At 34.0% G+C, this 26103-nt stretch overlaps 1 protein-coding gene across 9 annotated transcripts in view; it reads left to right on the forward strand.

Moving 5' to 3' along the window:
* The window catches only part of LOC105319247 (uro-adherence factor A), a 59732-nt gene that overhangs the window by 6677 nt on the left and 26952 nt on the right, over positions 1–26103 (forward strand). For 6 of the 9 annotated variants that reach the window (XM_020063708.3, XM_020063711.3, XM_020063714.3 and 3 more), the window contains exons 2-8: positions 10104–10241; positions 15020–15174; positions 15672–15893; positions 17077–17100; positions 17955–18082; positions 19573–19659; positions 20103–20258. In XM_020063708.3, coding sequence (XP_019919267.3) covers positions 15029–15174; positions 15672–15893; positions 17077–17100; positions 17955–18082; positions 19573–19659; positions 20103–20258 — 763 coding nt within the window. In that variant the 5' untranslated portion in view covers positions 10104–10241; positions 15020–15028. Of the gene's footprint in view, positions 1–10103; positions 10242–15019; positions 15175–15671; positions 15894–17076; positions 17101–17954; positions 18083–19572; positions 19660–20102; positions 20259–23527; positions 24197–26103 lie in introns of those variants that run through there. The other 3 variants (XM_011416696.4, XM_020063710.3, XM_011416702.4) reach the window with 3 other exon arrangements.

The raw sequence follows: 26103 nt of genomic DNA on the forward strand, positions 1-26103 counted from the left end.
AAGTCGCAGTATTTGATGAAACTGTTTCTTCATGCATTAAACTGCGACTTATTGCTGCAAAGTCTTGTTTTGAGGCAAAGCATTCCCAGTACACCCAGTGGGTTTTTATAATTGAAGCAGTTGTTCTATAACTTTTATATCGTTATGGTAATTTTTTCCCAAGAGATGACTGGAAAAAATGCAACCAAATCAACATCGCCAGATTCATGGAAAAAAAAAAGTGATGTAGTTTTAAAAAACTCCCAAAGGACTCACTTCTAAGTGAAACCTTGTTCTCTGAAACCAAAGGAGTGTTTATAAAAGAAAATTGAAGCACGATTAATTAGGCAAAAAATAATTGGTTGCTTTGATATGATATAAACACAGTTTTCCATGAAATACTCCTTTGATATCAAGAACTCCAGAATGATAGCGGATGCTTATGTACAATTTTCAAAGTGGGGTCCCCCTTCCTGTGTTATTGTTCATGCAGTTTTAATTAACCTCCAGTGCTAATTAAAACTTCCAATTTTGTGTTTTTGATTTTGGTACATTTTTGTATTGATTCACTGTATCATGATCAATGTAAGTAAACTCAGGTACTGTAAATAGGTTAAACACTCTGCATTCTGCCTATCAGGCAAGTGAACATATGCACAATATCGATGTATATATATGATAAACATCGGTCCTCACCAACCATTGACACTTGCTGTGTTTTTCACATTTTGTTTAAATTCTCAAATTGATAATTTTCTCAGTTGTTCATACCTTGTGGTGTTTTGCATGCATATATATACATTTGTAAACTGAAAAATCAATCAATCAATCAAATTGATTTTTTTTTTAGTATGCATTGATCTAAAAACTGTAACAGAACTTAACAGCAAATTAAAGCACATGTAATAGAATAGCAAAGGATCTGAATTCATTCCCCCTCCCCCATGATAAAACACTTTTGCTGAAACCATCATACATTCTGCTTTAACCCCTGTGCTAGAATTTGGTATTTAGGGTGTATTTGCCTATATATATAGTAAGCTAAATGCTTGTTGGGTCTGCCTGACACTTTTGACATGCAATCAAATATTATATTTCTTTTTTATATCATTTAAAAGTATTCAGAGATATTATCACTGAATACTTTGGGTTTAAATATACTTTATACTCGGATATGCCTCATGGTCTAGATTACCACCACTTTCTCATCCAAAGAAATAAAATCTATTTGAGATTTGTACGGCATGCATGTAATTGTGAATATGTAAATGTTGCAATAAGGGTTTTATAGCCATCGGCATCGATGTCGCTGAATATTGAACAAATTATCAATTGAAATGCCATATATGATGATTATCTCCAATTTATGCAAATTTTTTTTAGCCTGCAAGCAAAAAAATAAAAGATATGCTTATATTTAAGAGGACTTGTTATAATCTAAAACGAAAGAGTTTCAGATTTTAAGTGATGATCACATGAGCTTTTGAGAAAAAAATTATCTGAAGTTTTGAATTAGATTAAGTGTTAGACTTCCCATATTTTATCACTGATAGTTAGACTATTTAAAATCAATCTTCTAATTGGTACCAATTATTTACTGATGTATTATTGATGTGTAGTGCTAAAATTTTTGTTTTTATAGCACTATTTTATTGTTAATCTATTAGGTATATTGCACTTACATATAGAATGACACCCCCCCCCCCACCCCCCCAAAATAAAAGAAAAAGAAAAAAAAAAAGAAATTCATCAGTAAATGCAAAGAGATTTTTAAACTCCTCGACTGTGAAATAATTTGTACGTTTAAAAATATTCTTGGGAGACTCGTCAAAGTGATGAATACAAGATAATAGGCTCCATCAAGTTGTTCAAAAGGTACGCTGAAGCCTTGCTGTTAGTTATCATATAATCCTCTTCAAAAGACAGCCAACCATTAGCTTCTGGACTTACTATTTTATTGCAGTGCTAAAACAGTTCATTTGGTTTAACCCTAAGCCATTTCATAAGAGATCGGATGTGATCGCAAGACTGAGGGAAACTATTAATGGTAATTTGGGGGTCTCTGGTTGACTTCTATTGAATGTCTACTTTTTCATTGGATTGATTCAACCCATAGGTCTTTTACATCTAGATATTATAGGCAATCAATGTTGAAAACAAAATGGCTCTCTCTCTCTTTTAAAGCTTATGGTTAAGTTGATAATTAAGAAACAAACAGCAAGTTACACAGTTCACCAGGATATGGACTTGGTTAGTCACGTGACCAAAGGGCTTCTCAGAAGATATGATCATGTGACCAACCAAGTTTGTATCTTGGTGAACTATTTAAGGTTGCTGTTTAGTTATATTTACGTTTGAGAAAAGAAACTTGTAACTTGTTCTGAATTATTAACATAACTTTTTATGCTTGCAATGATGCAGCTGTCAAAAAAGAAAACCATGCTGAAATCATTGTGATGTCAAGTGTAAAAAGTTCACACAGAATTAGATATTTTCACTATTCTATAGATTCAAATAAGGAAGAATTTTCACAAATGTAAAGAATTCAATTCTGGTTGTAACACTCTATCTGGCTTTAAAATTAAATTATATATCTAATAATGGTACAAAGAATGTTGCCTTCATCATAATAAGGCCTAAAAAAAAAAGTTGTGTGCTTAGGGTAACCCAACCTAACCTACAAAAATGCCCCGATCCTACCATTTTTAGATGCCTGTTTTTATCCAATTGTGAATTTTTATTATTTCTATTAAAAAATCCGTTTTTAAAATGGCAGAAACAAACATTCCAAGGATTCATGCAGAAAAAAAAATGATAAAATAAAAAAAATCCCTACCTACCTAACCTAATTTTTTCATCAGTGTTACCCTAAACACACAATTTTTCTTTTTAGGCCTAACACTCAAGACAACAAATGTATCAATCCATCTAATGTTACGTTTGAATTTTGTATAATTTGATGTCATTTTAAAGGTCAATTAAAAGTACAGTTTTTATCCACGATTAATAGCAAAAAACTAAATTATCAGCAATGAATTCAATATTCAATAGTTTTATACAATATAAATTTCTTTGGAACAGATTATGCTTTATAAACTGCTTCAATCTTCGGAACCATTTTATAATATCATATAAAACAAAGGAATATTGAATTCATTCCTTAAATATACTAATATGAAATAATATAAGATGGAACTCGGCAAACACAACAAAACAATTTAATGGATCAAATCTCTACTGGTACTGTACCAGTTATCGGCTAAGACCAGTTATCGGCTAAACTGAGAGTTCGGGTTTATAGCACGCGACAATCCAAGATTTTTTAATTCAGTCGTCTTTTTCGAATAAAGAAAAGTAAGTTTGCTTGAAAACTTTTTTGAATATGTTTTATACATGAGCTTAAGCGATCATTGTTTACCGCTGATTTTACATCTTTGCACTTTCAGCAGTGGGGGAAGTGACGTAATAAGTTAAAAATAGAATATTACCTCTTTGTGATACGTTATTATATCCCTGCTTTGATTTGACATATAAAATCAATACATTTAACATGTATAAACAAAAGGAATTCACGAATTTCCGAGAGATTCGTAGCGCAATTGAACGTATGATTGCACAATTATGTATTGAATAGTATACGATTTGGTGTATTACCGTATGATAATAAACAAATTATTTTATGAGTTTTGTTTATAATGTATCATGACCCCGAATACTTTACTTTGACCTCACAAGGGGCATAATTCAAACTACATTTAGCAGAGTATAAAATCAACATGAACACGGATTTTTACTATGTTATTATCACGAAGCCGATAACTGGTACAGTAAATCGTAAAAACTCGGCAAATTCGGGGCGTGCTTAAAAGCACAAAACAAGATGTTTTGGGTTCTAAATAATGATATAAACTAACAGATTGATAAATAAGGAGTTCACTTTTTAAAGTATGTCAAGTTTTATCCAAAATTATCATTTAATAAGGAATTACGAAAAGAAAACGTTAAATTATAGCCGATAACTGGTACAGTGCCAGTACAGTCTCAGAAATTTCTTGAACTTACCAACTTATTTTCTGACATGCTGTGTCATTTACAGTATTTGATTGAACAAACCATTACTATAGGTCTCTCTGATATTGTTTTTGATTGTGCAAGTACTTGCAGGCAGCTGATAAAAGTGAATCTGTAGTCCTAAGAAAAAGTGTTTACTTGTGGGTTTCATTATTCAGAAAAATACATTACAGCACTTGCCAATTTATGCTTGATGATTGAGTTATGATCATACCAAATTATTCATCTGAAACTGCATAATTTTGTTATTTACTCCCAGAGCGAAAATTGGTTTATGCATAATTTTTAACAACTGAACTAAATACAAGAAGCTGGACTTGCAGCAATGCATAGGTTTCAGGGAATAGTTATACGATTTCATATCTCTTGAGACAGATCAAAGTGTGTGATTTATAGCAATATTTATTGGCTGAGAGATTCTCTCCTGTCTTCTTTATGCATGGATTCTGTTATAATTAACAGTAAAATATTGTATAGAGCCAGTACCAGTTTATGTATATGAAAACTTTCTATAATAGATCTTAGCTGTTTTTGCTTCTTTGTTTCTATGATAGAATGTGGCACCACCCCCCCCCCCCCCCACCCCTCAAAAGCCCCTCACCTATCCTCTATTTTCACACAAAGCCTATTGACTACCATATATAAATTATACGCAATAATTGTTGCCATAGAGCTGTGACAAGTAGATGCTACAGATTTCCATACATGACATTTGTTTATGGGGCTATTCCATGCTAATTCCTCGTTAGAATGCATAACAGAATGGCATATTGCCTAGAAGGTGTCATAGTCATGAAAGTTATGACACATCTGAATATTGAAATAACAATGACATATTGAAAAAATGGTTCTTTCCAGTATCTTTATGCATCCTTTTGGAAACTTGAAAGTAGGAAAGTTTCAATCATTCATAAGCCTTCTACATTTGATATTGTTATGCTTAAAACAGGTAATTGTCTTGTTTCAGTTTAGATAAGGTTTATAAGAGCTCCGGGTATTAAGGACAATTTTGGCAGGAATATGCATTAAAATTATACAGTGCAGCATTATACTGAGATATAGTTTACTCTTCATTAAAAAGGCAATGCATGATAGTTGGCGTACATGATAAAATAAAGATGCTTCAGATGCTGTAAAATTAAATTTCCTCAATGCTTGAAATTTCAAATCTGAAATAATCACCATGAAGTGTTTGATTGCCTGTGGTGTCAAACAACAAACCTGCATGAGGCCAATTCTTTTCCAATAGAGTGAATTTTTCTCTTGTAGCAAAATGGTTAACTAGAAAAATGAACAAAAAAGACCTAATTTTTGAGAGAAAAGGGTCTTTCTTTGGACAAAAGAGTTCACCTCTGTTTTCCTTTTGAGAAGTACGGTAAAACTTGTATTGAGTTCACAATCAGGAAGTTAATATCCTTGAGCTGAAAATATTTCGAGGACACTGCTTTAGGTACCGGTATAATCACTCGCTTTGCTTGGATGGAGATGGCATCTTATGATCAAAATAACAACATTACTCTAAGAAGTTTAGGGGATATATGATAAAAGGTTAGCAAGAATTAGATTTTTGCATGTGATAGTGTGCACAGGCAGTTAGTGTTAAAGCTGTAGGTTTCTAGTCTTCAATCTATCCATGGTAATCAAGATATCAATGTTCAAGATATGGAAGTTGCACTGTATTTTGGGAATGACTTCATTGTAAATATCAACAACTTCGTTGTCAACATCCGATGCTTTAGTAAAGATTTAATCAAAGTACCAAATTCGCAGACTTTTTAGCTTACCGAGCTGAAAGCTCAAGTGAGCTATTCTGATCACATTTTGTCTGTCGTCCGCCTGTCTGTCTGTCTGTCTGTCCGTCCGTCCGTCCGTCTGTCCGTCTGTCTGTAAACTTTTCACATTTTCAACATCTTCTCAAGAACCACTGGGCCAATTTTAACCAAACTTGGCACAAAGCATCCTTAGCCTAAGGGGATTCAGAGTTGTGAAAATTAAGGATCACGCCCTTTTGCAAAGGGAGATAATTAGGAATTTATGAAAATTTTCGAGAAATTTTCAAAAATCTTCTTCTCATGAACCATAAGACCAGGAAAGCTGAAACTTATGTGAATGCATCCTCAGGTAGTGTAGATTCAAATTTGTGAAAATCATGACCCCCGGGGGTAGGGTGGGGCCACAATGGGGGGTCGTAGTTTAACATAGGAATATATAGAGTAAATCTTCAAAAATCTTCTTCTCAGAAACTAATCAGCCAGGAAAGCTGAAACTTGTGTGGAAGCATCCTCAGGTAATGTAGATTCAAATTTGTGAAAATCATGACCCCCGGGGGTAGGGTGAGGCCACAATGGGGGGTCGTAGTTTAACATAGGAATATATAGAGTAAATTTTTAAAAATCTTCTTCTCATGAACCATAAGATCAGGAAAGCTGAAACTTGTGTGGAAGCATCCTCAGGTAGTGTAGATACAATGTTGTGAAAATCATGACCCCCGGGGGTAGGATGGGGCCAGAATGGGGGGGGGGGGGTCAAATTTCTACATAGGAATATATAGAGTAAATCTTTAAAAATCTTCTTCTCAGAAACTAATCAGCCAGAAAAGCTGAAACTTGTGTGGAAGCATCTTCGGGTAGTGTAGATACAAAGTTGTGAAAATTATGTCCCCCGGGGATAGGATGGGGCCACAATTGGGGGTTGAAGTTTAACATAGGAATATATAGAGTTAATCTTTAAAAATCTTCTTCTCAGACACTAATCAGCCAGGAAAGCTGAAACTTGTGTGGAAGGTAGTGTAGATACAACGTTGTGAAAATCATGACCCCTGGGGGTAGGGTGGGGCCACAATGGGGGGTCGAAGTTTAACACATGAATACATGTATATAGAGTAAATTTTTAAAAATCTTCTTCTCAGAAACTAATCAGCCAGGAAAGCTGAAACTTGTGTGGAAGCATCCTCAGGTAGTGTAGATTCAATGTTGTGAAAATCATGACCCCCGGGGGTAGGGTGGGGCCACAATGGGGGTTGAAATTAAACATAGGAATATATAGAGTAAATCTTTAAAAATCTTCTTCTCAGAAACTAATCAGCCAGATGATTCTTTATAATTGTTAAGACTTTGGCCCCAGGACAATTCTTTGGTTTTACAAGAAGGTTCAGAGTTTGATGTAGGTTTATATCCCATATATAAACTATTGTTAAGGATCTTTTTGAGAACTGCAATACTCAACATATGATATGACTATAAAATCATCCTGTTAGAAAAGGGATTAATAATTATAAAAATAAGAATATCCAGGGGAAAATGGATTTTATTTATACAGGATCTACATGTATTATTGTACATTGTCCAGATAGTTTGTATTAATTATCCATTAAGCTGATTTTATTATACCTATTGTTCCTCAGGTGAGCGATGTGGCCCATGGGCCTCTTGTTAGAATCTTGATGTACGTATTTTTGTTGGTAATTAAATGATAGTAATGATGTGTAGTCAGTTTCTCTTCATAGAAATAACCATGCATTATTCCAAATTGAAGGCTTTTTGATCCAATATCAATGTTTACTATCAACTACAAGCCAAAAGATTTGTCGATCCAACTTGTATATAAAAATGATATACATGTATTCATCTTTTCATATCAAAGGTTTTAAGGCAGCATTCCCCTAATTTAATTTGCATGGGTCTCAAAACAAATTGAAACAAAAATGATAAAGAAAGGGGAATTACAGAATATGTCTTAATCAATTTCCTGAAAAAAGTAAAAAATAAAAGTTGAATTTTATTGAAAATTGGTGGGAATTTTATGGAAATCGCATGTCCTATACAAAAACCTTATGTTGTGAAAGACTTACTGCAAGAAGCAACCCCATTATTTGAGTCTGTGACAAAAAAAGAACACACCTTTATATATTGATTGCTGGAAGTGCATACAAAAAGGGAAAGCTAATAGATTATTTTTTTTCTCATAAACCTGACAGTATCATAAGTATTCTGTCAAGTTTTCTGTACATTTTTTGTCGATTCAGTGTTGCTGAGATTGATTGCGGTTCCATAATTCCGTGCTGATGGTATTTACCAGTCAGTGACACCAAGATTATACGAAGATAAAAACAGTGCTAACAATGTTTCCATCTTTGGTGGATGCATGACAATGGGAATACATGATCAGTTTCAAAGAGAATTGTGTTATTGATCAAATGAGATGGAAAAAAAACAAAAAAAAATATCTGTTTAGAGATTATAGGTTTCTTGATACACAAATCAAACTGGTTAACACAATGTGCATGCATATAACATATTACAATGTAATATTAGTCATATTACAATGTAATATTAGTATGCCCTCATTTGTGATTTCATGTTCTTGTTTGGAATTAATCTTCCATCAGATGACAGATTGAAAATTTTGTTCTTTGCTGAATTATTATTTTGTTTTTCTGTTTTGTTGACTTTTATTTTGTCTTGATTGCTTTATTTTTAAGGTTAATTGTCATAATACTAGATTGTTTGAATAGAATACCTTACCCCTCAACAGATTGACCCTGCTGATAGGAACTTATTCCCCTCCGGATGATAGGAGGTCATTTTAGTATGATTGTTGTTGGGTAATCCTACGAGGTTTTAGAAATGGCCATGGATTGTCTGAATACAATTTCTTCAACAGAGTTGTAGTGGACTTTAATAGAAAACTGTTCCCCTAAGGGTCATATGAGGTCATTTTGTATGTGTGTGTGTGACAATCAGACTGGTTCGAATACCTGTCCCAGATAGCTCAGTTGGTAGAACACCTGACTAGAGATTAAGGGGTCGCGGGTTTGAATCCCGGTCTGATTTGTCATTATTTCTCCCATCCTGTTAAATTTGGTGCTGTGACCAACCCCTGGAACTGACAGGTTAACTCCTGCCAGGGGAAGAGCCTTAGGTGATCTTCGAGGGCAAAGATCATTAAAGGGGGAGGAATGTGACGGTCAGACCGGTTCGAATACCGGCGCCAGATAGCTCAGTTGGTAGAGCATCTGACTAGAGATTCAGGTGGCCCAGGTTCGAATCCCAATCTGGTCCCTCATTATTTCTCCCATTGTGTTACAATGTGCTTGTCATCGTATAATCCTACAAGGTTTTAGATATGTAGCATATAAAACATGTATTGGCGACCAACAGGTCAAAATATACAGTCATGTATATATATATTCAGAAATACAATGCCATCATTGTTAACAACAAAATCAGGATTGTTATCAAACAACGTCATCTTATCAGCATCAACATTGTGTATGTATATGTGTAGGAGTCAGGATCAAGACATGCATTAATTTACGATCGTCATCAAGAGTTTTGATTTTAGGCCCAATATATCATATGCTTAAGAACACATGTTGCATGTATGTAGTTAAGTATAAAACTTCTTATTGTAACTGGTAAAATGTCAAAGCCGCCCCCTAAAGGTAACAGTGTGTAATAGCAAGGTGTTTCTTATCAGAGTGTTGATCTAATTGGGGGGTGGGGAAATCAGATATGTTCGCCCACTGATTTCTAGATGTCACGTACATGTTTAACATGTAGCATAAACAGATCCGTGTGTGTTATGAAAGGTTGAATAAATCTTGCTGATCCATAACCGATACGTGTAGAAAGTAACAAGGTTTTCGAACCGAAACGTATTTTAAATCACGCTTTCTAGTGATCTGATATTCTGTGTCTGATAGAGACTCTCTCACTGTTAACTCATCCTAGTAATAAGTAATTATCATACTCATGCAGTCATGGTCTCAGTCCTTGATTCTAAATATCTGCTTATTGAATTGTCCAACGAGTCCAACAATCAAATCCGTGCAGTGACAACAGCTCCATTTCTGCTGTCCATGCAAATGCCAGTTCTAATGTATCAAAATTTAATCCCATTCTAGTGACAGTTCAATAGCAGACTGTGGCTCAGCCAGCGCTGCTACAGTTGGTTTTCTCTCTGAAACGCTGGTCAGAATGAACAGAATAATGGAGAAAAATTGTCAATGCTTGCTGGAATTGCTGATGAATTATTGAATGTTTCTATTGCAGGGGACAAACTGCCACTGATTGATGCTGTGTCTTTTGCCATGTGATTTAGACCTAACAGCGGCAGCAGCAGAATTTTTTCAAACCTAAAACACAATTGAGCCAATATGCTTCCGAAGCTTGCTGATCCTTTTGGTTAAGGTAACTTATTGATTTAATACGATTACTTGTACATAGCTATCTATTAAACTGTTTTCAATTGTTATTTTCAAAAATTTGTCCTCTATTAAATCATTTATGTTGTTAACTTACTGTATATAAATATGTAGTAATTAATTTACAGACTTAACATAGATATCCCTTTTACGGTAAATCCCCCCCAACTTGGGAGGTGGGATTGGATAGGGGGGGGGGGGGTGATAAGAAGGTCAAGAATAATTATTACCATCTTATAACAACATGATATGGGTGTAAACAGTGGTAAATTTCAAAATCAATTTTTAGTCAAAAAGAGCAGACTACAAATGGCATAATTGATCTAGCATGAGGTGAAACAGGAAATAAACTCTCCATTTAAAATTCGATTTGAAATGAAAATGTTAATTTACATCACAACTTTTACCTTTGCATGATTTACTAAATGGAAAAAAGAAGAGATTATGAAAGAAGCTTTTCTTTCTTCTATATTTCATAGAAATCATGCAGGACTGAGATCTCATGATTTCATCTTTCAACAGCAAAATCATGCAGCTAAAAATATTTTGTATTTAATGTGTCTGCCACATCAGCAAATACTGAATTCAGTCTGTCAATAGATGTAGTCTGTGCAGTATTTGTAATGCTGTTCAGATTCCAGAGATTCTGTGGAGTTTTGTCGAATATTAATTTCCTTTTCCATAGGCATCATATACTTGTAATCAATTGTGTCATCCTTTGCATGGCAAAAGCAGACTGTTATGATGAATTCCTCTTCCTTCAACAGGACACAAGGTTATATAATTGTCATGTTAACTCGCCTTCCAAAGTCAAGGGTTTCTGATCCTCTCATCTCCTCACAAGGAGATCTGCTACTCTCTCCATAATATCTGAACCACTCCTCTCTGCACAAGATCTGATCCACTCCTCTCCTCATAAGAAGATCTGATCAACTACTCTCTTTACTCCTTTCCTCACAAGGAGAGCTGATCCACTGCTCTCCTCACAAGGAGATCTGACCCACTACTCTCCTCACAAGGAGTTCTTACCCACTCCTCTCCTCACAAGGAGAGCTGATCCACTGCTCTCCTCACAAGGAGATCTAACCCACTCCTCTCTTTACTCCTCTCCTCACAAGGAGAGCTTATCCACTTCTCTCTTTGCTCCTCTCCTCATAAGGAGAGCTGATCCACCACTCTCTTTACTCCTCTCCTCACAAGGAGATCTGACCCTCTACTCTCTTTACTCCTCTCCTCACGAGAGCTGATCCACTGCTCTCCTCACAAGAATATCTAATCCGCTCATCTCTTTACTCCTCTCCTCACAAGGAGGCCTGATCCTCTCCTCAAAATATCTAATCTGCTCCTCCCCTCACAAGGATACCTGATTTACTCCTTTCCTCACAAGGAGACCTGATCTCGCATCTCCTCACATTTAAAAGATCTCCTGACTCAATGTTTATATACTTTTAGTCAGTAGGCATTTTATTAAACTTTTGCAAATAAATATGGAAACAATGCTGCTAAATAATTATGCTTACCAGAATATTGTTGATAATACTCTCTTTATTCAGGGGTTACTTAGGTCAGGAAGGGGCAAACAAACATATTTTTAAATGTGGCCTTTCTTTATGTAGATGTAAGTTTTGGCTTTTTTACGATTTAGGAGGCTTAATCTATGATTGAAAAATCAGGCCACTGACCTTGACATTTTAGCCTTTTAGGTCATGAATTTAGCATAGATAACAAAATGCTATTTATCATATAATTCAAGTTCTTAATTAACCTACTAGACTTTGACCCGTGCGTGCACGGGTTTACATTGCGTATTATGTCTGGCATTTACGAAATAGATACATCAAATTTGCACACCATGTTGACATTCAGAACTCTCGGAATTTTTCATATTAAACACACTGAGTTAGAGTTATCTCCCGTATTTTCTTTCATGAACAGAATATATAGAAAATTCTTAATGAAAGTTTACATGTATTTGTATTATCGTTTTTGAATTTGTCCATTCAAATGTGATATTGTGGGAACTAAAGAGCATCCCGTGATTTAGCGTCAATGTAATGCGCATGAGCAAGATTGTAAAATCCGAAAAATTCAGACGATTTCCGGATTTTTTAAAGGAATTTTCGTTGATTATTAATTAGCGAAGCCTCTGTGAGAAAAAATAAGAATAAATTGGTAATCTTCAAGTAACAATGATGTTAGAAATATATAAAACAAAAGACAGTACTCTCCTGATTTCTCGGTATTAAAGCCCAAAATAATCGAGTCTATTATTTTAGTAGTATAGATGAAGATCATGAATAAAAACTGTTATAGTCCTTATTGAAACTCTAGTAAAAAAAAAAACCTTTACTAAATAAATGTAAGGGAATCAATATCATATTGGCTTGATTGATCAGACAATTTAAGTTTCTTCATTTTTTGTCAACCCATGGCATTCAGCATTTCAGCATTAATTAACTGTCCATTGTATAAAAAATTCTCTTTTGATTTTTATAGTACAATTGTAGTATAATTTTCAAGAACCTTTTCATCCATCAATGGGGCTTATTGATAGCTGAACAAACATTGCTGGTTGAAATAGCTTTTGCTCTCAGTGACTCACTCAATTGTTCATTAATTACTTAATTAGCCATCTGTGCCCCTGGGCAAGGAATCACATCAATTGAGGTCATGCCACCCCTTTTAAAATCAATGACACTTTTTAATCTTCAAGACCTTACATGTGTTTGGCTTGGTCTGTGACTTAAAAAATCGTTGGGAATTGGTAAGTTAACCCTTTCAATTCATTGCATGTTGATTTCTGACTTGGTATAATGATAAATTATTAAAATAAATGTTTAAGCAAAATTTGTTCCTTTAACTATTATATTATTATATTATGTGATTGGGATAAATACATGTATGTTGAGTTAGAAACAAGCAAAAAAAGTAATTTCCTTTGTTAAGCTATGCAAGCCTTACTTCCTAATTATGGAAAAGGCTCAGTAGAAAATAATTATTATGCATGTTATGAGCTTATCTAAAGGCGGATAGAGGAAGGGGGGTGGAAGGGGAGAGGAATGGGGGGGTCTGAACCCCCCCCCCCCCTTCTGCGGCAAATTTAAAAATTCCAAGGCCCCCCCCCCTTGGAAAAATTCTGAATCTGTGCATGCATGTACAAAAAAGCAGCCATATATGCATGTAATCGCACAAAAAGTTTTACACAACTGTAGCTGGTAAAGTGCTACAGTATGTATAGATTAATAAATTGCATTTTGTTCATGTAATGCATGCATATTAAGTGAAATAGTCATACTTAGATACAGAAAGGATTTAGCCTGTGTATATATACTGTATACAGGGAAATATTTGCCCCTGTTTTATTTTCGCCCCTTTCGCCCACAGGGGCATCGTATCCGCTCTACACTCTATGACATATATATATAATACACAAGGGAAGAATCGAAAGTAGGACACGATTTGTAAACAATGTCAAAAACAACTTACTTCACAAAAGTTACGCAAATCCTCGCACACAATGTTGCAAATGTTGTCAAAAAACACGTTCACACTCAAATATTCCTAATAAACTCGGTAAAAAGCGTTTTTATCCCATTAAAACCGCTGTCTGCTGCAGAAACCCAATCTCTTCGCCCAAGAAAAGATAACTCTGTACTTTCTCTCTATATATATGTTCAGTAATGATAGTAGAAATTTCGGCAGTAAACTGTGTAAAATGTCTGGGGAAATTTTCGTCGTATATGTTATTACCGTAAGCATAATAAGTTAACATGCGTTCCGATATATTTGGCATGTTCTTTAATTAGCGTAATTTAAAAAACAAATTAATATATTTCCTATCATTTAATCTTTTGTAGAAACGTAAATATACTAGGCTAGTAATTTGATATTGACAATTAAAACAATGCTGAAATTCTTAGGCAACGACAATTAATTTTGAAGGTTTAAATTGGAATAATTGCAAAGACAAAATATGAATTATGAGTATTTTAATTATTGAATAAAAAAATAATATATTTTTTTTTTTATGTGAACACCAACGTAGTTTTCCATTAACATTTTAGAGATGAAAAAAATATTTAAAATTTCCCCAGACATTTTACAGTTTACCGCCGAAATTTCTACTATCATTACTGAACATATAGAGAGAGAAAGTACAGAGTTATCTTTTCTTGGGCGAAGAGATTGGGTTTCTGCAGCAGACAGCGGTTTTAATGGGATAAAAACGCTTTTTACCGAGTTTATTAGGAATATTTGAGTGTGAACGTGTTTTTTGACAACATTTGCAACATTGTGTGCAAGGATTTGCGTAACCTTTGTGAAGTAAGTTGTTTTTGACATTGTTTACAAATCGTGTCCTACTTTCGATTCTTCCCTTGTGTATTATTATATATATGTCATAGAGTGTAGAGCGGATACGATGCCCCTGTGTTTCGCCCTCATTGTCCGGGGGCAAATTTGAGCCCGGGCGAATTCCAATGTTCCAAGTTATCTCTTTAGTACACAAGCGTGTCTGGGTGAACTTATGACGCGGCGAGACCGTTTGCAAGTGTTAAAGGGCGAAAATAACACGGGGCGAAAATAACCCTGTGTACAGAAGCAGGTCATACTTATTGCTGAGGGGTAGTAAGAGCACATGATTATAGTGTGAGTTCAGGCTTAATCACAGCTTCTCCCCTGTGAGTGGTAGATTCTAGTGAATTTTATTCTTAATCCTTAATTACCAGTGAATGCTGTAATTGTTGGAATTTTTTGATTTTATAGATGTGAAAGATGCGAACAGACTCCAGCACCATGAGTCGAGCGGCAGTCACTAAACACATGAACCTGGAGCATCTCAGCGATGCTGAGTGTGAGAAGATCCTGCAAGTGTTGCAGAAAGATTTCGAATTGCGGGAAAAGGAAAAAGAACGTCTTCAGTGAGTTGATCTAAGTTAATTTGTTCCATTTTCTAAGAAGTCTGTAAAACTTTACATTCGAGTTAAAATCCAACATAACTAAATAGAAAACTAGAAAACTTGAATGATCCTTTGAGGTAAAATTCTCTTGAAGGTCAAAGATATTCATGAAAGTCAAGGTCAAGTTTGTTTTAAGGCAATGTGACAAAGCTTTGAGATGTATTGTTTTAATAATAAAAAGGCAAAGTCAATATAAACAATACTGGAAAGTTTATAAAGTTTTTAACTTGTTGGAAACAGTAAAGTTGATTTCATGCAGAGACATTTTGTCAATCAGATCTAAATGAACTTCCCAAATACTTAATTTTGACGTACCAAAATACCAATGATACTAAATTATTGATATACTTTTCTGCAATCTTTGAATAAGAATAAGCATGTTTTTGACAACATTCTGATTACAGAAGCATCAGTAATCAATGTAGAATAAAAATTCATTCGTTCAAACCTCATTTCAGCAAAATCGAGGAATGTTTAAAAGAGGAGGAGGAAAAAACTGAGGTGATTGCAGTGAAAACCAAGCTGAATGAGGAGGTGTGTGTCCGATGCTGCCAGAAGTTTGGAATCATCTTCAATCGCAAGCAGCTCTGTCTTGTCTGTAAACACTATGTCTGCAAACGTTGTGCTGACTACAATGACAGTGAAAAGGGCTACACCTGCCATGCCTGCATCAAAGAAAGGTCAGGAAATTACCTGATAAATAACTGATGTAGAAAATATCTTCGTGATATCAATATTCATGCATTTAATAATCAATTTCAATGTATGAGCTATCAAAGGCTATTGCAGTTTACATGTATCGAAATTTCGAGTTGTAATTATTTTTCAAATTAATCACCAAAAATTATACTGGCTATAGTTTATATTGAAATTCAAAGTTTACCTGAAATTCAATATTCTATCCTTCAAAATCAATATTTGTTATTTGGTTTTATTCATAGATGGGGAAAAGTGATCATGAACTCAAAAATATATCAGTTCTTTTTTAATTTTGCATCGATACTAAATGAAAATTGCCAGCTATGTTTTGTTATCATACTCATAAACCCCAAAGGAATTCATCAACAACCTAATTGATATAAAAAAAAGTTATTTTTCATTTCCTCTCTATCTCGATCCTGTATCAATCTGTATATTATTTTCATTACTTTATTATGGTTCCCCATAGCCACGTCCTACATTTTGCCTCGCGATTATTAATTTTCTGTCGCATTATTCTGTTAATGTAAAATATCTGGTTTATTAAATTCGATTCTGTGAAGGTTGAACATACAATTGAAATACATGCCTGAACACGTCCCCTAATTCAAATCAGTAGCTGCTCAGCTATGGATATTGGTGGTCATTAGAATTTCATTTTTTGTGTTAATGTGTATTATGTTTAAATTGCACCAAATATGATAAAGCTTTGTTATAGCAAGTAAGAGAAATGCATGTTCTCAAAAGTGTTTTCTTCTCTAATCTAATGAAAGTCAAATACTAGTAATAAGATTTATGATCCAAAGAGAGAAACGCTGAATTCATTTGCAAGTTACCAAGTGGTTATCCTAAATGCACAACTATGAGAGAGAAATTTTGAATTTGATAGCAAGTGGTTATCCAAAATGCACAACTACAACATTGCTTAATCTTATATACCATATTTAGATATCTATACAGCATTACATCTATAGCTATATATAATTTTGCATTTTATGCCCCCAAAATGCTTTTGATACTAAGATTTTCTCTAAAGAAAATATATTTACATGCTGTAATCATCATTTTTTTGTTTATGTGGTTGTGCATAGATTTATTCTTAAATCCTCAAAAATAAAATATTCTTTTTTTTTTCTCCTTTCAATCTGTGTGTCTAAATTTTAGAGCTGAGATCGAGGAACAAGAAAGGTTTGCAATTACTCCCTCTTTATTTTTCACCCAAGGGATTGGCTTTAATATTGCAGGAGCCTTCATCCATATTTAGCACCAAAAAAAAAAAAATGGTTGGATGGGGTCCCTTCAAAATCAAATTTTCCATCAAAGTAATCAATCGCTTATAGACATTTTGCTGCAGGTTTAATGGCTCTGTTAATTTGCACATTTCAGGCAAATTGCTATTGCTAGATATAATTGAAATTTGCTATCTCTTCTTCCAAACTAATTATGCTAGACTGTATTTCGTGGCTAGAACTTTCAGGAACATGCAGAGTCAATCTCGATTCTGATTAAATTTTGTAAAGCTGGGTATAATCTGTACAGTTATTCTTCTGTGGTTTTTGATTCTTACAAAATGGTGATGGAGAAAATACAAGTCAAACTTTTGCAATGAATTTGTTGAAATGTTTTTAAAATTTTAAAAAAATGAAGCAATTTGTCACAAAGTAATTTTGTAGACTTTAGACACAAATGGGTAAAATGGTGTAACTTTAAAAAAAAAATAAAAATTAGTATTTGCGTCTGTCCTTTATTTGCATTTTAACTTTCTTAAAGCAAATAAAACCAGTTATATATAATTTTTATGTATTTGAAATTTTGTGATGTGAGAGTGATATGGAAAAAATGCCAGATATACCTGTACAATATGTATTAGATGTATTAGTGATAAGCAACAAAGTTAACTTATTCAAATCTCAACTATTTATGATTGTTGACTTAGTTCTCTGTAGCTTCAGAAATTAATTTTTCTTTTCTGACTAGATTTTCTTTGAACTTTTTTTGAAAAAAAAAAACAAAACTTATTTTAATTATCCTCTGTTTTTTAGGGATTTGAAGCTGAAATCTTTTGAATGGTTTTACAACAACGTCAGTCAAAAATTCAAAAGGTTCGGGAGTGCCAAGGTAGTGCGGTCCTTGTACAAACAGAGAGGAGCCCGGGGGAGAGCTTATCACAGTAAGTACTATACGTAATGGTAGAATAAAGAAGATGAGATGTAATAAAGTGCAGCAGTCACCCACTCTCCTCCATCTTTGGAAGTCAAGGGACCATGGTCCACTCTAATCCCAGATTTTGGTGCTTTCTTTTTGTTGGTTCTATTATGCTATTAGTGATTTTCATTATTTTATGAAAATTTCATTGATGGGTTTTACTGGTAATTAAACAACACATGTCAGTACCAGTATTCATCCAAAAATAATGCAGATGCAAGGGTCACAACTCTTTCAAGTCCTTGAAGTGTTCAGAAGTCAGATGGACAGAAATCTTGGACTACCAAGGAAAAAAAGGAGGGGGATTGAGGGCCCCGAGTGTACAATTTTTGGTTGTCGCCTAGCTACTTTCCCATGTATACTGAGATCTCTTTTTGTATAAGGGTATATGCGATAGTAATTTTTGATTGATTGTCAATGGTATTTTTTTTTAATATCCAACACAAATTTACATTGGTTTAAAAATGGAAAATATTTATTGTACTGTATTAAAAAACTTAAAACAGAGGTCATTGATGATGCATTGTTATGAATTTCTTTTCAACAGTTTCACTTAAAAAAAAAAATCTGATCAGCTTAATTTTTTTCACAAATTGAAATAAAATATTATTTGAAGGTATTCATTTGATAAGATACTTTCACACACTAAAAAATTAAGTATAATTTAAAAAAAAAAAAAAATCAAGTTTGAATTTATTTTTGGTCATCTACAATGTTAATTTTTGATAATTTGAAATGTCTATGTAACATCATGTAAGCCCTTCATTGTTCCACACATATCAAAAAGTATTTGTTGGTTTTTGGTCATTTATTGTCTTGTGTAAATGTGGTAAATGTTGTGCGTAGAAAATATATATTAAGGTGTCTTTTTATTTTTCTCTTTGTCATTTTTCTGAGTTTTAAATGTGTATAGCACAAGACAATCAGAACTAAGATCCTTGAGGATCCAACCCTCTTTGTATGTATGGGTATATATATATAGATTCAGACCATGTGATCTTTATACTCGTCTGACCTTGAACAGATGTTAAGCAAGTTGTCGCACATAGTGTTGTCATGTATAACAAGGCGTCGGAACCATGACTGTTTTCGTAATCACTATCATTATAGGATTTATGTTTCTTATTTCGTAATCTAGGGGAAATTAGAACATGCATAAATCTTTGTAGTGAAGTATGGGGACTATTTGATAACAAAGATGTGGTCTCACAAGCAGTTTGGAACTGTAAGCTTATAGCTTTAAAATCTTGAGTCAAAATTTATCTTGAAGTTGAATTTTCATTCACTGGGGAAGTTAATCTGAGATGAGCGGAAAAAAAGGGACAATTTTTATAGAAATGAATATTCTTGTCCGATTCTTCTTGACTAAGCCATACAAAAATGAATTGGCTATGTTGTATTTATGATCACAAGACTTCCTCTGATGGAAAATTATTCTTGTGGGGAAATTGACAGGATGCTGTGAAATATACCCCTTTGAGTTGTCGTCTGCGATGTCAGGTGATGTAGTTACAGAGTACACTTTATGGAGGACGCTCCTTGGTAAATATTGTTTGATGATTTATTTTGTTTCTCACCTGCCCCTTTGATTATACTGATTGATTTTTTGTCTCACCTGCATGCCTGGCCCTCCGCTTTGTCGCACTTACACCTGTGATCACCGATGTTTGTTCTACAGGTGACACTTTTTGTCATTTTTCACGCGTTGAACATGTACAGTACATGCAGTTATGATTTTTTTTTCATTTTTCTGTTATTTTTTTCTCTTTTTCTCTCTCATGTGTTGATTTGATTGTTTTCAATATATTGAAATTGAATTATTGTCATCATTTGTATATTTGCATTTAAAAGAGTACCAGATTTGCTTTGATGCTTAATATATAACAATTGCTATATATATATTAACATAGTAGATTAAGACAATAGCATATAGTCCAATAATTATTTAATGGATGATGATAATTAATTTCCGTTTTTATCTTCAGCGGACAATGAGAGTGACACTGGCTACGACCCCAATTTCCTGACCTCTCTCAGATCAGGGTCCCGGCGGGGAGGAGGAGGAGGAGGGGGGTTCTCCGCCCCAGAAGATGGAGGAAGGGACGAGGAGATTCTCGGCGCCAACAGTGAAGGGGAACCAGGTAAGAAAATGTTTCAATTTTCTTATTCAATGAATCCAATTGCATAGTAAAGCAAGAAAAGTCAAAGTAACCCGTCTTTTTAAATCAAGGGTTTCTGATCCACTCTGCTGTTCACAAAGAAGCAGATCAGACCAGAAATTGAGAATTGGGATATGCAGAAACCGGTCCATTTAATATATACCGGTATACCTTTTTTGGAAACAATTTGTTACATAACCGTAAATGGATATATCAGTAGCTAGATGTCTTACTGGTAACCTAAATGGCATAAAATGTGCTTTACTTAAAAACTTTGTCAATGCCAAAAAGTATGTTTATTTATAACTGTAATCAACCTTGTCCTTTAAAATCACTTTTTATACCATATATGGTTCAATCCCAATATGCAGATCCGATGCTCTGAATATTGGATGCTTTTATTTCAAAAATGAAAAGTTAAATTACGTACCCGCTAACTCATGGCATGCTCTGCGAATAAGAACTCTGAACTTTATTTCTTATCCATTAGGATGTCTATTGGTATTCACACCCTCTTTCTTCTCCCATTTCCATCTCTCTTTCTCTCTAAAAATATTTTGTTTCATAAAAGACTTGAAATGCGGCTGTTAAAATGATTGAAGATTATCTTGCGTGTCATCATATGTAATAGTCAAGAGCGTAATGTAAAAGAGGAGGAACAAGGGAGATCTGTTACCTGGTTATTTATTTTTTAATTTTTTTTTTACAAATATTACATATATCGTGTGATCCCATCGTTGTCATGAGTTCAAGCATGTGACTTAAGGGGTGCTTTTTCTGTGACAAAGTAATTTGATACACGGGGTTATAAAACAGCAAGATTGTATTGGTGAACATTATATTCCTTGTAAAGAATAACTAAATTAACACATTGCTTGTTTTATCTATTTGTTTAAAAATTATTTTTTAACACTATATACATCCAAATATGAGATAATATCTCCTGCAGAGGCCACCTAGATATACGTATCTCATTTTGCCTTAACTGTGAAATACAGCTGCAGGTAAAAAATGTTGTAGGGCGAAAAAAGAATTTCTTAATAAAATTACTGTAAAAAACCCCCAAAACTTGTAAATTGTTGAGATGTTTTGATAATGATAAGAAAATTACACAGATACAAAAAAAATGGGGTTGAATAAAAGAAGAAAAATACCAGTTATAAGATGTATTGTGTTAAGATTTTACATCCTAATTCATCATTTTTTAAGCATATCATGTACCGTACCATAATCATGAAATATTTGAAACAAAACTTTAAACATCTTTATATTGTTGCCGGTTCCACTTCAAATTGACAAAATTACTAATACTTTTTTGAAGAACAAACAATTTACGTGATGTTGATAATACCTGTATTGCTATAATACAATGTTATTGAGGGTCAGAAATTGTAGGTGCAATGTACTTGAACCAATTGTCTGAATCAAGAGTCAAGGTAGAAGACATGTTCTATATAAAATCCTTGTCCAAATTATATTTTCTCTCCCTATGGCCCACTTTGTTTTAAACTTCATCAATAGAGTGCACATGTTTAGAGGGTGTGCAGCGAACAGAAATTAGCTCTTTGCATTTTAAAAGCAAAGCCCTTTGAGATAGTCACCAACCTGAGTGGCAGTTTCATAGGGTAAATCTAAAACAGAGCTTTGTTAATTAAGCATCCATTTTGTCAACAGAAATTGCTTATAAACCCAAGAGCTTCCAGAGGACTCACTCTCTAAGCTCCAGCAGTGGGTCAATTCTCAATCTACTGAGGAAATCCCATTCATCCTTGACTGACTGTAGATCGAGAGCATATCTGCAATGGGGCTAATGTTTAAAACTGCAAGTTTCTCCTCTAGGCCACACCAATATAATTTTCTTGTTCGTTGGACTGCGTGCGCTCGTATTTAGATAAAACTATACAAATAATATTATTATTAATTTCTCGCATCCCGAAAATTCTGCGGTGTTTTCTGTTCTATTTTTGCTTTATTTTTTGCATTAAGTAGAAGAAATATAACTGTCCCCTTAAAATTTATTTATGTAATGCCTAAAAAATTTGGCTACAAAAAATAATAATTATATTATTTAATCGTTAGGACGCTTGTACCCTTTTTCACTGAATGTCCGACGAACAAGAAATTATATTGGTGTCGCCCTAGTTAGATCTAAATACATTGACATGTGTAAAGGGTAAATTAAAATGGACAAAACAGATGTGCAGATGCAATGGTCCAAGTTTCTTGTACTGACTGTATACTGCTTAAAATGTCCAGCAGGATGTGTTTAATCAGGAGTCGCAATGCAATATGTATGCCATCTCTATATGAAATGCTTCAAAAGCATAATGGGACCAAGATGGGAACCCAGATTTAAAAATTCTATGGGATAGTAAGTAATTTTTACAGCAAGACTTTGATCTTGCTCCTATAAATTGTTGTCCAAGAAAGGTAACTCTTGAGATCTAAAGCACATTTGATATATATCTAGAGTAAGAGAACCTATTGTTGCATATGTCAGATGTCAGAGTAATGCAAAAATTAACTAATAATATGAAAATAGAATAAAACTTGAAGCCAGTGAAAGATATATGACAATTTATACTCTGTTATTTATAGCCTTAATTTGCATATCATATTGATTCAATATGCACACAAATTGTGCCATCTGGAAAATTTACATGTATAAACATTTTTCTTTATATATCAGGGATACATTTTTCTTTCATTTAATCAAACATGCAAATTAAAGCAACAAATTATCTTTATTGTATTAAAGTTTCAACTTGAAATAATGTAAGGATAAGCAACTGGGAAGACTTGTAGGCAGTTTATTTTGTTTCTTAATGCTATTTAAAAATTCCATAGTGCCTAATTAACACCTAATTAACATCCCCCCCCCCTCCAGTTTTTATAAAATTTGATTATTAAATTGATCAACCAAATTCTCCCCAATGTAATACAATTACAAATACAATATAGATAATATATACACTTACAGCCAAGTTAATCATGTTAATTTTGTCAAGTTACGACCCTTAAGAGGTTTTAGATCCCCCTGTCTGGAGATCTTAAGTCATTGAGTGATAGAGGTAATCAGGTGTATAGATGAAACAAAGTTATACACCATTATGTAATCACTCTATGACAACATCAGGCCTTAGAGCCCATGGGATCTCTGTGTGTGTATCTGTTAGAGCAATTTGTATTGGCCTCTGGAGTGTGTTAAAATACCTATGACCTTTAACCCGTGTGTGATGTCATCCAGGTAAAAATCTGCTGCCATTGAATCATGACTGGAGATATTAATAAACCCAGGTAGTGTAAAGATAACATTAGGTGGAAAACTTGAAACAAGAGAGCGAAGGAGCTGTTACGTGTGGGATAATTACGTTTATTAGAAAGTTTACGGTTTGTCATCAGCGGACACTGCTTGAATAACGTCAGAAGAATGAAGTATTTGCGGAATATGGAGAGAGTTATGCACATCTGTCATTCAGTGTCTAACTAGGATGCTAAGCATTTTCACCTGAGTGATTTTTTTTCTCTTCTTTCTCTTTCATTTGAATGGAATTGTCATTGGAATTTTAAGATTCTTTGAGAGCTGAAGGAACTTTATCATCTACAGGAAGAAACTTACTTGTCCACTGTAAAAAAATTGTTTCACAGACAGCTAATTTTTAATTGTAAGATATCTTTTGAAAAATTAGGAGATTGAGTGACTTTAATATTTTGAAACATGGAGAGCCAGACTGGTCAGTGTTTTTAATTTGTGGTGATTCTTTTGGGGAAAATATGGTTGGAATAATTCTCCTTTGGACCAGTTCTGAGAAACTCATTTTGGATTGAGTCTTAAATTGGACCACCCGTACATCTGGTCATGATTCGAGGAAAGAAGGAGGGACAAGGCTATGCCACTTGGTTCATTGGACTGGACAATGGTAAGGTGGAATCATACAGTTGCAGCTATCAATATCTATATTTTAGAATTTATTCTTTGCGTAGGTACTGTACAATATTTAAAGGAGCGTAGTATTTCGTAATATGGACTATCTTACTACATGTGTTAGCATAAATGGGAAATTATCATATTGCATGTCCCTGAGAAATTTCCACACAGAATTTTATTTTATTTTATCTGAATATTTTTGCTAATACTACGTCAAAGGCTGGGGTTATTATTTTTTAGTCTAAAGTATTTGAAAATTTTATTGTGTAGAACACAATTTTGCCTAAGAATTGTGTGCTGTTGAATGAATGGGTAGATGGATGGATGGATGGCTTCATTTTCTTTGCTTGGTTAAATGTGGCAAAACTGTGTAAATTAGACAAAAAAGAGTGAAAAGATGTTTAATCATCCACATTTTCACAGAAAATAAACAGTCCATGACACCATAGGGTATTGTATTTGATATAAAGATAATCTGTGTTACACAGAGAGATCTCCTATGTCCTTGTGTCCTTATCAAACAATCACATGTAAAACTGTCATTGTGTGGGAGCATAATAGATAGAATAGGTAGAATAGACTGAATGGATTAGGTAATTCAGAGAAAAATGGTGAGAGAGTAAAATAGAAAGAAAGTGGACAGAGGACAAGATGGAGAGAGAGATTTTGAAAATGGGAGATGAAGAGTCTTGATGATTTTTGCAATTGGTCTGTGGAAATGAAGTATTTGCCTTTTGTGTCTTTTCTGCAACTACCCCATCACTAGGGCATTGACTGAGTTGGCTTGAAATACAACATGTATTGTGTAATCTCAAAGGTACTTATCTTCATCAACCCAAATACCTTAAAAGCTTGCTCTAAGTTTTAAAGTGTCCTGCCTAATGTAAAGAAGGTACATGTTCTTTGTCCTGGGTTGGTCATGGCTTGGATTATGATTTGGAGCAAATTTTAACATTTTCTCTAGGCAATAATATTCCTGAGAAAGTCATTGAAATTAATATTAGCCCAATATTGACTTGGTCCAATCTTTGCAATAACACACCTTTTATAGTTTAATTTCAGTTGCGGAATACAAGAACCCAATGCTAATTTTTTGTACAAATAAGATTCTTACAGCAATTAAGCGCCCGGATACAATTGTCGTGGCTATTCTGCCTACAAATGGACTCATAAGGGGTTTGATTTTTTTCTTCTGTTATTGTTTCGGGTTCCCTGTATGAGTCAGGTATTGATTTTTTATCCGTAGATGTACAATACGATTGTATGTAACAGATGGTGGAGTTAACATTGCAAGGAGTTTCTCAGGATATCAGATGTACCCCCCCCCCCCCCCCATAATAAGAGGGTTTCGTTCTAAATCACTCCCATCATGAATCCTAGGTATTTTATCTAGTCTTAATTACAGTGCATAGCTAAGACACGTTTCACTCCAAAAAATTGCCCAATTGTAAACATGCAGTACGTCTCACAATTGTGTAGTACACTGCATTGATGATGCAGGTCTCGAAGAATGCAAAGATATTCTTGAGAATGTAAAATGTCTCAACTGCCATAAAACTGGATTTGTCAAACAACAGCCGAGTGCTCAAGTAGTTAGTATTATACATTTGTGGTTAAGTATGATAAGCAGGACAAAGATTTTCTGCAATGCTGAGAGTTTTATAGACCAATTCCAGTCTTGTTCAGACCTTATAACCATCGTTTAGTCAACTTGAAGAGTGTATATTACATAATATTTGAATACCATTATATGGTCTTTATGAGGCTATTGTGAAAGTAGCAAGGCAATATTGAGATGGCCTTTCTTCTTTGTTGATCATTCTTCAAATGATAGTAGAATAAGCCTGCTTAAGGGGTATATTTAAGTCTATCTGTGTGTAAAACAAAATTTATGGCATA

This window comes from Magallana gigas, chromosome 2 (genome assembly GCF_963853765.1).
Source record: "Magallana gigas chromosome 2, xbMagGiga1.1, whole genome shotgun sequence".
Taxonomy (NCBI): Eukaryota; Metazoa; Mollusca; class Bivalvia; order Ostreida; family Ostreidae; genus Magallana; species Magallana gigas.